Here is a 12,506-nt window from a genome sequence, read left to right as displayed (position 1 = left end):
TTCTCTGCAGTCATAGACCAAAGGACAAGCAGGGCTCCAAAATAGCTTGCATAGTCATGCTTTCTACAGACTTTTCCCTGGAAAAGTGATTTGAAAAACTCCCGTCTTTCATCAATATAGTTGGTGCTCAATATACTTCTGAGGAAGTGAATTCTAGAATTATCCGATATGGTTTGAAGAATGGGCTGGAAAAAATACAACTTAACCTTTCACTGGCTTTGGTTTTCTCACTTAGCAACTGCTTTAGGGCCAGGATTTAGCAAATCAATCAGTTCATTTCTCTCTGAATTATTAAAATAACTGAATGCAAATTACCTCTCATTTACTTAAGTTTCCCCAAAGATGCACATATCGAAACAAGAAAATCCTGAGGCATTTGAAAAAGGCAGGACTGGCCAATCTATATAAGCTGTTAAATGCAACCCATACGAATGGGGTGTTTGAAGTCATCCAGTGCTCTAAAGAAACTGCACTTCAAAAGTTTTCAATTCCTGGGTAATGGAGAAAAGGCCCCTTTTAACATTCTGTCCTTTGTTTATTTTCTTTCTCCCCTGAGTGCTTCCTTTTCACTTCTCTAAAATGTTTAGCAATACTTTCTAAAGCTTGGGGCTGAGAAAACACGTTGTTAAAAGAAAATTCAGATGTGTTTGTCTTAGGATGGTCTCTGTGGCTGTGTGTAAACGCACCCTGGGGAGACAGTGCCTGGGATTCTGAGTATCACCCAGTCCCAATTCCTAGAATCCGTGAAGGCCCACAGGAACAAGGAAAACTCTTGTCACAGAGTCTGACAACAGCTTTGTGAAGACCTCATGTAAATCAACGGAAAGACTGAGGCCACGTTCTCCTGTCCAGAATCACCTAATTCATTATGTCTGTCCTACCTTCTCCTTGCAGAAGCTTCTGGCAAAGACTGATGCCTGCTTTGCAAAATGAGCCCAGGAGGATTATCACAGCCTGTTCCGAAAGGCAAGTCAAAACCTGCCACACCTCTAAAGAGGCAAAAAACGTGTGCAACTGTAGAACGGGTAAGACTGCCGTGCAGCTGCTCTGGGGGAAAGCGAATTCAGGAGATAACTCTGCACTTCTTGGTCTGAACATGGCACATTCACACATCTGAAACAGGAGTGACAGTTTTTCTGTCTCATGCAATATTCAGAATCTTTAATGGCTGACTGTCGGGGTGTTGGAACCCACTTGCACTGGCTTTTGAGAGACAACTGTATGCAACTCTCCCCAAACCCTCCATTTTGTGACACGATACTGATGACTTGTAACCAGTCAGGGAGAAAATTTACACCACAGAAATGGGCAAATGCTGCAAAGCATTGCTTTCCCCCCCGCCCCCCCCCTTCCCTTGGAGAGCCAGTTATTAAACATTTACCCACGTGTCACTGCATAATATTGTTTTAACATCGTCCTGTGTTTAACCAAACCCTTGCCATGTGATATCTAATTGGTTTCTAAACGTTTACCATGATCACAGATGCATTTTGCTGAATGAGGAAGTTTGGCCCCTGGCTGTGATCATTTCCTTAGGAAACACTCCTAGGAGTGGAGTGACTGGGTTAGGGGCTGTGAGCATCTGTGAGGCCCTTTATACAGGTGGCCAAAGTGCCTTCCAGAGCTGCTGTTCTAATTACATCTGCAGAACCAGATGCAGTCACGGGGGTGGGGTGATGTGAATCCCTGGGTGAGGGGTGGAGAGCTCCCGACTCGTACCTGTGGGCACTTGGCGGCGCTGTAGCAGTCCCCGGCGGTGGCAAAAGGGACGGGATGTCCTTCGCGTGTCCTGGCAAACTGTAAGTCAGTGGCTGTGGGGTTTTGGAGACAGGGTTATAATAGGGAGCGGAGAGGTGAGAGTATGAGAAAGAGAAAGAGAAGGGACAGGATATTAACAAGGAGACAGAAGGGAAGAAGAGTTAGAGAAATCATAAGAGGAAATGGGAGAGGAAAAAAGAAAACAATCCAAAGTATGATTAGTGAGCAAACGGATCCAGATGTACACTTGCTTTCCCCTCACTGTATTTGTGGGTCCGAGAGCTTCCTTCTCTGTGTTTTACCAGCACTTTCTGTCTCCTCACAGTATGGAAGCCAAAAAAAGGGGGCTTAAGATGACTTTGGAATTGATTCCTATATAAATAAATATGTGAATCACCTCGCTTAAATGTAGTGTAATTGGATGATTGTGAATCTCCAGTAGAAGCAGCCTCCGAGGCTGCAGGACTGCAGGACGGGGCGGGGAATAAGCCAGCAAAGCATTTCCAGCTACTTAGCAGTTATTCCCCAAGGCTCATCTGTCCTCCCGTGGCCCAGGCACTATTATCGCCAAAATGGGGAGCAATTAGAACCCACATCTTGAAAGTATTAATGGCAGTTTCTTAAGTTTGGGGCTAACTTTTTTTAAAAGTTTTTTAAAAAAGCCAATAAAAACAGTGCTTGCGTTTTTAACCCTCTTGCAGCTCCTGAGAACAGCTCTGAGAATGGGGAAGGCGGATCAGGAGGTGGCAGATTGAGAATCCTACAAAATCTGATGGGAACTAGAGACCAGAGGCAGCTTTTTAAACCGTTCTGCTTTGTCTTTCAGGAATAGCAAGAGAAGGCCTTAATCTTTCTGCAGGTTCGTGGGAGGGAAATCTGAGTCCCCCAACCTCCAAGGGCAGGAGCCCTGCCCGCTTCAGCACGCAGAAGCCCTGGGTCTTAGCCGGGGTGTTATCTAAGTGGGAAACTGCAGATTCTGCCCTTAGCCCTCATCAGTCTGGCTGAAGGCAATTAAAAATATCTTGGTACAAATCAGATTTAATCTACCTGCAGAGGAAAGCAAGGCAAGGTTATGGGAACATGTTAATGAAGAAAAATTAATTATTCATTATTTCTGTTTTTCCTCTATTTGAGGGAACGTGTTTGGATATTTTAGCTGTCTCTAACCACTCCTATGATTAATGTCCTTAACAAAAACGCAGTGTTGGCTGGAGTATGAAATCAGTCCATGCTCAGGCTAGTTTAAAAAAAGGTAATTCTGTCCTCCATTCTTCTTCTGTAAATCGACAATCAGAGAAAATTAGTTTTACGCCCATGTGCGCGTGTGTGTGCGTGTGCTTATGTACACTGCTGGTGGAAGCCCAGGGTGGGCTGAATGTTGCTACATGAATATCATAGCTTTGGAGTTTGCATCTGCTACCTTAAAACTTCTTCTCCCTTCAAAAGCTCTGCTACCAGGACTTCCCTGGTGGTCTAGTGGTAAAGAATCTGCCTTACAATGCAGAGGACGCGGGTTCGATCCCTGGTCAGGGAACTAAGATCCCACATGCCGCGGGGCAACTAAGCCCGCACACCCCAACTACTGAGCTCACACGCCTCAACTAGAGCCCATGTGCTGCAAACTACAGAGCCCACGTGCCCTGGAGCCTGTACGCCACAACTAGAGAAGAGAAAAACTGCAAGCCACAACTAGAGAGAAGCCCGTGCACCACCATGAAGAGCATGCGTGCCGCTACTAAGACCAGACGCAGCCAAAAAAGATAAAATAAATAAATAATAAATAAATCTTAAAAAAAAAATTCTGCTACCATGCTTGCTTTGCCCACCTGGCTCACTCCCACTTGGCCGTAAGGTCTCAATTTCAATGTCATATTTTGGGGGCTGCTGCCCTGACTCGCCCACTGCGATGGGGCCCTTTAATGTGCCTCCATCTCCTCCATTCATTCATTCGTCACAAATCTGAAGGAGCACCGCCCCTGTGCTCACTTCCCAGGCACTGCGGGGACAGCAGTGGTGAAAAGGTGCAAAAGCCCACCCTCTGGCAGCTTCGACTGGGACTGTCATCACTGGACCCTAAGTTCCTCTTCACATCCTCCGGGCCTCCGCCCAGCCCCTGTGCAGGATGTTTCTGCTGTCTGAATGGAGAGACCTATGGACACATCCCCTAGGACGTCCCATGGAACTTACTGATGATCTGCATGGTGGTCAGGTCTATTCTGATCTTCTGGAAGCTGGAAAACCCAGCCGCTGTGTAGTCTTTCCGACACTGACAGTCATCACGTCGGCTCCCGTTGTAGGGACATTCGGTTGGGTTGTGCAACCTACATTACAAGAGAGAACACCCCGGTAAGGATGGGGAGGTGTTTCCAGGGATCTCCAGGCATCCGGGCTCTTCTGAGCCTGAGCTCTCCTACCTGTGCCCGTAAACCTCAGAAAAATTCTCAGAGTCACCGTGGACCAGTGTCATGTACTCCTTGGGGTGGCCAGAGTGCATCCCTGCACAGAAGACCTGGAAAGACAGACCAGAAATAAGCTGCGAGGGGTGGCTGAGAAATGGGACCATGAGGGCCAGGGCCACTGGCTCTGCAACCAGGCTAGAAGTAACGACTGAGCTCCCACGCGCACCTTCAGGAGCTTTCCCGTGACGATCAGGAAATATTCCCCATCTTCACCGGCACCTTTCAGCCTTTTTACTTCCTTGCAGTTCTGGGGCAACTCGCCTGGAAAACACAAACCGCGAAAACGGGCTGTGATTCTCTAGGATGTGCAGTGGCCGCTGACGGAAGGAGTTACATTATGCACGCTCATGTTTGTCTGCAAGGGGGCCAATTTCTTAAAAATAAATTCTATATTTCTGAAAAAGGCAGGCAAGCACATCAACCATGAAACCTGTTCTTCAAGCTCCAGAAGGATGGCTTCAGTTGCCCAACTTACAGTTATAGATATCGTGGCAGGTTTTTCTTTCTTCCGGCTTCAACTCATCAGGGCATAAGTGGCTGGGCTGGTCCTCGTTGGTGAGACACTGCACAGATCGGTGCATCACTCCGACACCACAGGACACGGAGCACTATAAGGCAGAGCAGGGTCAGAGTTGTGGCTGCGGAACCTGGAGATATGGGCTTCTCGTGGTGTGGAACTCAGAGCCTGGAGGCTTGCACAGGAACCCCGTGTTGCTGAAAACAAATAGCTGACACGTGTAGGGCACTTCCTATGGGCCAGTCTCTGTGCTAAGATTTTTTTTTTTTAATACATTTATTTATTTTACTTATTTATTTTTGGCTGTGTTGGGTCTCTGTTGCTGTGCAGGGGCTTTCCCTAGTTGTGGCGAGTGGGGGCTACTCTTCGTTGCAGTGCGTGGGCTTCTCATTGCAGTGGCTTCTCTTGTTGTGGAGCACGGGCTCTAGGTGCACGGACTTCAGGAGGTGTGGCTCGTGAGCTCAGTAGTTGTGGCTCGCGGGCTCTAGCGCGCAGGCTCAGTAGCTGTGGCTCACGGGCTTAGTTGCTCCGCAGCATGTGGGATCTTCCCGGACCAGGGCTCGAACCCGTGTCCCCTGCACTGGCAGGCGTATTCCTAACCACTGAGCCACCAGGGAAGCCCTGTGCTAAGTCTTATATATACATGTCTATACGTACGTACATCCATACCTACATATGTAGTCATACATATGAAATATATATATATTATATGATTTCCTCATCTAAGCCTCACAATAACCCTATGAGATAGTACTAGCATTATTCTATTTTTACAGAGGGGAGATTGAGGCTAAAATGTTAGGAAATTTGTTCAAGGTCATGGTGGAGCCGTAATTTAAACCTTAACCACTTTCAACTGATCCCACACTTTTGCCCGATCATCACTTAGCATCAGTGAAAGCCTCGTATTCAGGAGCCAGGGGGCTGGGGCAATTTTCAAGGGCATTCCCAATATCAGATATTCTTACTCGTTATAACCCCAATGCAACCAAGAATGCCCGATGTAGGACTAGCACTTACAGAATTCTTAGCCACAGAACCCACAACAACGAAGACGTCTGTAACCCTTTTCCAGTGACAAACAAGAGTTCTGGGTGCTGTTTAATTTTAAACTGTGGTAAAATATATGGAACTTAAAAAGCTGCCATTATAGCCCACGTGCTTTTTTATGCATGAACGCATTTCAACTTCACAACCACCCCATTCTGCAGGGGAGGAAACAGACATGAACACTTGGCACCTTATCCCAGGTCGTTCAATTGGGAACGGCAGAACCAGGAATCAGCCGGAGGCTGTCTGGCCTCCCCGCCCCTGTCCCCCGCTCTAAGCACCAGGCCAAACGGCCCAACAAGCAAAGAAGCCCCCCTCTCCCCTTCAGCCCATTTCAAGATGCTAACTCCGGTTTCTCACCCGGGGCTCTCCTGGAAGGACAGCTCAGGCAGGACACGTTTAAGTCGGGGTTTGAGATCCAAAAGCTTTCCGATTTCATCACTCAATCGTCTACTTACGCTCCCCCAGTTGCCAACTCTCCAGGTGGCCGAGACAGGGCACTCCCGCAGGTAGCAGGGCTGGACGCTGGGTGGCTGTGCGCCCGGGCAGTTGATGGTGGTTTGATAGCTGTACTCATAATTCTCCTTGCCGGTGTAAATCTCGCTACAGGAGACAAGCCTTTGTTTGTAGCCCTTTCCACAGGTCACCGAGCACTGGGAAGAGAGGCGGCAGAGAGCAGAGGTTGGAGCGGGGCCTGGGGACAGCCACAATAGGCCCCTGACCTCCACGGCGAACACTGACCTCGGGACAATGGCGCAGAGAGCTCTCACTTTATTAGCTTCTTACGGACCGCGAGGAGCAGCCCCCAGCACGCGGGGACGTGCAGCCCTACGGGAGCCTTCTGGGAGTGAGGGCTGCCACTACACCTTCTGGCCCCCGCTGTGGGCGGTGGGGGGGGTGCCTCAAGCCCCCGCTCTGGATTTCAGGGGAGAAGGGGCTGGGGGAGGTGCTCCAGCTGTCACCGGGTCCACTTACAGCGTCCAGAGCCCTACGTACTGGCGGCCAAATCACGCCTTTCCAAACCTACAATGACCGCATCAGAGAAGCGACCAAGTGGGATGGAGAGAGCGCCAGAGACCACCTGTGTGTGAAATCCAGGCTCTCCCAGGACTCTGGGACAACTTTCCTTCCCTACTTGATGGTCTGCTTTCCCATCTGCCCTCCACTTAATTTCCTTCTTTCTCCTCTCTCCCTGGCTATATATCGTGACTTAAATGTTACCTTTCTGCTTCCCTCCCCCCAGCCCGGCTCTCTCTAAATCATGCAGCCATTTAGACCTTCTGCCATAATTATATGGCATTTAAAAATACCCAGACGATACAGAAAAGGAGAAAGAAAAGGTATTTTACTGGTGTCCCAGCTCCTTCTGTGATGGGACATCTAACTGGTTATTAATAAGATTTTAGATTATGTTCAGCCTCTTCAGCTAAGTATTTTACATAATACTTTTAAAAGAAAACTGAATTAACCAACAAATTATTTTGATGATATTTTTGGGCAAAGTCACCAAATAATTGGCCACTCCCTGTGAAAATGTGACATAAAATTAAGGTAGAGTTTCAGGATTCTCAAGATCAAAGGTTCTTTGTAGGGGGGGCAGATAAACCCTGGAAACAGTATGCAGCATGTGGTGTGTTTTGCTTTTTCTGGGGTGAGGGACCATAGCGTCCACCAGTTCTCACTTGCTATTAAACCAGTGTCTCTTTTTCCTGGTGTCTCCTAAGCTGTCTTTAAGCCACGTGGCTTGCCGCTCCTGTAACTTTTCCAGGGGGAAGGCTCCCCTTGACGCGGTCCTCGAGTGAGCAGGGAACTGGCCCAGCCACAGGCATGCAGAGCATCCTTGGGCCTTCCCTTCCAGCTGGCTTAAGACCTGGAAATACTCTGCATACATTTCTTCCTTCTTTGGCTGCCGCTGTTCAAATGCTCAAAGATGCAGTTGATGCCAGGCCAGGGGAGAGCAGGACTAGTCTGAGGTGTTTCACGCATGGAAAGATGGCTAATAAATGCTGTCTGTCCAAGCTGTGGGCATTTTAGAGTATCTAACTCAGTGCTTGCACGCCCTGACCTCAGTGTGGACGAATTTAAACAAGGCTGTACATCTGAGAAGGCAAGTGCTAAGACCCTTTCCCCTTACCAACCACAAGCAAAAGCAGCCCAGTGGCCATTTACGTGGGGGACGCAGTGGGAGACAGGTGTTGACAGATGGAAATGAGCCCCAAGTATGGTCAGGTTTTATTCAGAGGCCTCCACAGCTCTGAAAAGAACCCTTCAGTAGCTGTTAAGAGCATCCTGAAAATGCTGAGTGCCTCTGGCTTCCTTAATCCATTTCAGGCCAGAGTTGTGAAGTGTAAGAGGCTCTCACCTCCGGGGAAGGAAGAGAGGAGGGGAAGGTCTTATGGTTGACTCTTCATGCCTTGGTGCCATGTGCATGTTTCATCATGAGTGCAGATTACTTTGCTAACTTGAAAATAACCATAAAGCAAAATGAAACAATAAGAATGTGGGCTTCGTGTGCTAGTGATACACGTCGGGCCCAACCAGGGAAATGCACACATGGGCCAGGGGTGATGGAGTCTTCTTCTCCAACATGGAGCACACAGAACTCTGCAGGTGATGGAGGCCCCAGACGGAAGGCAAATCTTGCTGTGGCTTTGGCATTTTACTAGAAGCTTTTCTAGAGGGAATTCTGGTCCAGTTCCTTGGGCATCACTCCTCTTGCAGAGTCCCTTCCCATGATCCTGGTATCTGTACAAAGTCCTGTCTCCATCCCTCTCATCTTTGCCTATAGCTTGCAGAGTTTTCAACTCACGGTACACCTGAAAATTTGCAGCTGTATGGAAGGCTTTTTAAAAAAATTTTCTCCCTATCTCATCTTTTGGGGGTTAATATTAAGGTTATAGTAGAGCCACAGAAGGAACATTACGCAAGTCTTAGAAAGAGACCAAAACTCTTTCAGTGTAATAACAACACACCGAAGCCAGCTAAGATGAGTGACCGAGAACCAAGCCAGAAACCATGAAGAAGAGGCCCCCAGGAGGCAGACAGGTGAATGGTCCAAGGGACAGAGGCCTGAGGAGGGAGAGAGGCCAGAAAGGAAGGCTTTCCCTTCCTGAGAGTCAGGGTGTGGCCTTGTGCAGCAGCCCAGAGAACCAGAAGTTAGGGACCCTGCCTTTCAAGGCACTAGGAGGGGTGAACTGAAGAGAAGAGAGGAGCCCCCTGGATCCACCTCCCTCCACTCTCCTTGGCATCTGAATGGGTTGGAACCTATGCGTCAAACCCAAAGTCAAGGACTATTTTGAACACTCATCCGGACTTCCCATGTTCCTGGATGGGCAAGAGTAAATCTATTTCTAATGGTCCAGACCACGTCTCCCCTCCTTTCTCTGAGAACACACCAAGAACAGGTAGGGCTGGTACAGAGCAGTTTCTCACCCTCAGCACCCCTGACATTGGGGCTCAACAGCTCTCTGCTGTGGGCCGTCCTATACACTGTGGGAGGTTTAGCAGCATCCCTGCTCTCTCCCCACCAGACGCCAGTAGCAGCCTACCTCCCCCCCGGCTGTGACAACCAAAACTGTCTCCAGACGGTGCCTAATGTCCCGCAGGAGGTGAGGAGGGGAAGGCAAATTCACTGGGGTAGAGTGAAGGATGGGGAGACATAGTCAGAAAAGGCTTCAGGAACAGTTTTAGTGCAGAAACAATTCAACACCCAACAAACACATCATCTAAATGCAAATATTCATCCCATTAAAACATGAAATTGCTGCCCTGTTGAACTCTAACGAGACGCCAGTAATAGCAAGCACCTTTGCTATGAGCCCAGATACTTTCCTTTCACATCTCTAAATTCTTTGGGGCAAATGACAACTAGTGTTGATGTTACAGGTCTTTCAGTATTTGAAAATATCATGAGGTTTGAAAATATAATCATGTGACTGTTACTATTGGTTTATGAATAATAAAAAATGTCTAGGTAGGCATTGTGTACAGGAGGAGAAAAGGAAAAATAGACACTTGAGATTCCTTGGATATTATGGAAAACTATTTCATTCCTCTGGATCAGAGGTTGTTAAATGGGCAACCCACACCTGGCCCACAAAAGTGTTTGGTTCGACCCACACAATGTTTTAAATAAATAATTTGAGTCCACATTTTAAGATTAGGAGATAGCACATGAAAGTCCAAAGTTCTGTCCTCTCTTGAAACATCAGGTTTGGTTACACTGGACCCACATTTCTGCATGGCCTCTGTTGGAGTGGAACAGAGCCTGTTCCCCTTACACATCATGTGCTAGTTAGTCACAGTCCCCACCATTCCCTATTGCCTCCCCGATGCTAAGACATTTTCGTGTCATACTTAACTTTCTTCAGGCACCTACAGGAAACATATGAATTTGCAATGTCTGTAAGAATTCCTTTCTAATCATACTATTAGGACATTAAAGGGTATCACAAAACGTAGAGTTGAGAGGAGCGTGGATACCATCTTATGCACCTCCCCCATGCTGCACCTGTAGGACTCTGGCCCAGGAAGGCTGAGGGACTTGTTTGAGGGCTCCCAGTTCTCAGGGATAGAACTGGCAGGTGGGTGTGAGTCTCCCACATTCCTGCCCTCATCACTCTGTTGCCCTCAGGCCATCGCTGACCTGAAGGCAGATCCAGAATCCCCAGGACTGTACCTCTGACCATTCTCCTGTGATCCAGACATACTCGCAGGGCTGCAAGCCACAGCTCTCGCGATCCACAGGCCGTGTGCTTGTGTCACAGTGCATGCCGTGAACCTCGTCACCTTTGTCCTCACCCACACACACCACCTTGCGGTACCTGGAGCCTTTGCCACAAGTCTTGGTGCACTGTTAAAGACAGACAAAACAGGTGGTGACATGGAAAGATAATAGATGATTTCTTACATCCTGTTACCATAATAATTTATTTTCCTTTCTATATACTCTTTAAGACTGTGAGATCTCTGAGGGTACGCATTACTAGAGACCTCATTATTTTACCCCCATTACTTAACAGTGTAACATAGAAGAACAAAGCTGACTACATATTGGATTTATTCCTTTAGCTCTAACCCTTGTTTTCTGTTGCCTGTGCTTGGTCGTGCTGGCTCTGCACCTTTTGTAAAAGAATGTTGCCGACAGCCTGAAATATACAGGACAGCCTATTCTCAAGGCTCTGGCCTTTGAAATATAAGTATAAAAGAAGCCTGAATTCTAACTCTGTTAAGATGGTTGACTTTGGGACACTAGTCCACCAACTTCTCCGTCTGCTGGCTTTGTGAATAAAATTGCTATTCCTTGCCCCAACACCTTGTCTCTCAACTGGCCTGTCATGCAGTGAGCAGCATGAACTTGAACTCAGTAACAACAACACTGTTCCTGTCACAGCGATCAGCATTCAATAAGTGGCTGTGTGAGTGAAGCAGTGAAAGTGTGAATGAGTGAATTTCAGGTTTGGAAAGGACCTTAAGGCCTGACTACTTCACCCTTTCAAACAAACACTGAATCTCTTTAAAACTTATGGCCAAATGGTGTCAAAATACCTCTAGAGTCAGGGAAGTTATTCCCAGTCCAGGTGGCCCATTTCATCTTATAACATGGAACTAAAGCCTGTCTCTTTGCCAAATCCAGCCTCTTGTCCTACTTGTCGATTCCAAGGGAGCATACAGAACAAATCTTGTTTCTCACAAATAACCCCCTTCAGGGACTTGAGGAGAGATTTCCTGTGGCCCCTATAGCCTTTTCTTCTCCAGGGTGAACTGCTCTCACCCCTTGATCATTTGGCCAATATTCACCAAGTTCCTAAGAAGTGTCAGGCCCTGTGATGGGTCTGGATGAACAGGAGCAGATACAAATAGCACAAGCCCTGCCCTCAGAGAGGAGGTGTATTTTAGTAGCAAAGACGGAAGTTAAAGATATAGACAGCTAGGCAGCAAGATTTAGCCATTGCTATAACTTCCATTTTTCAGATGAATAAACTGGGACTTAGCCTAAAGAACTGATTCCTGGTTATCCATCTCTTTGTCAGGTGAATGGGATAGATGTTTTTTATTCCCATAAACCAAGTGGAGAAAATAGAGCAAGTGGTATGTTTCATTCTAGGATGATCTCTGTGCTGACCACCAATTTCTTATCTTTTTTGCTTTCACCAACAGAAAACCCCACTGTAGAAGTTTCACCTTAGTTATCTGTGTTGTTAAAGTTCTCCCAAAGCCTGTCCTATCTGAAGCACCTGTGTCACCCAACATTTCAAGACTCCAGATTACATAGGAAAGTCACTGTAACCAACCTGTGTCAAGGACAGTTTAGGTTTCCTTTAACCAGGGATTACAGACTCTGTTGCCCCTGGGCCTTATCCACCCACCGTGAGCTGCCATTGTTGTTCACATAATGTCTCTTAAACGTCTCCCTTCTAGTCTTTTTAGGGAGGGCTTTAGACCCCACCTCTTTTTTGTCTCTCACAAGCCTCCTTCTCTTTTATTACCCAAAGTATCCCAAAGGCATTTGAGTTTGGAATCCAGCTTGACTCAGAAATGTCTTTCCTGATATACTTCTTGCCTTTCTTTTTCTTTCTTTCTTTCCTTTTTTTTTTGGTAGCAAAATACACGTAACATAAAATTCACCATTTTAACCATTTTAAAGTGTACAATTCAGGGGCGTGTTGTCACTGGTCATGCTGTGCAATCGTCATCACTGTCTAGTTCCAGAATATTTTCAT

The 12,506-nt window shown here is 47.2% G+C and overlaps 1 protein-coding gene across 1 annotated transcript in view; it reads right to left on the bottom strand.

The window, feature by feature from the left end:
* Positions 1–12,506, bottom strand: part of ADAMTS9 (ADAM metallopeptidase with thrombospondin type 1 motif 9) — a 170,017-nt gene that overhangs the window by 17,335 nt on the left and 140,176 nt on the right. Inside the window, exons 31-37 of the mRNA XM_007192397.2 lie at positions 10,463–10,636; positions 6,243–6,437; positions 4,693–4,825; positions 4,384–4,478; positions 4,173–4,267; positions 3,946–4,079; positions 1,720–1,811 (exon numbers count right to left, since the gene is read on the bottom strand). Coding sequence (XP_007192459.2) covers positions 1,720–1,811; positions 3,946–4,079; positions 4,173–4,267; positions 4,384–4,478; positions 4,693–4,825; positions 6,243–6,437; positions 10,463–10,636 — 918 coding nt within the window. The remainder of the gene's footprint in view (positions 1–1,719; positions 1,812–3,945; positions 4,080–4,172; positions 4,268–4,383; positions 4,479–4,692; positions 4,826–6,242; positions 6,438–10,462; positions 10,637–12,506) is intronic.

The sequence above is a fragment of the Balaenoptera acutorostrata genome, chromosome 10 (genome assembly GCF_949987535.1).
Source record: "Balaenoptera acutorostrata chromosome 10, mBalAcu1.1, whole genome shotgun sequence".
NCBI lineage: Eukaryota > Metazoa > Chordata > Mammalia > Artiodactyla > Balaenopteridae > Balaenoptera > Balaenoptera acutorostrata.
This window is presented reverse-complemented; position numbering and strand designations above follow the sequence as displayed.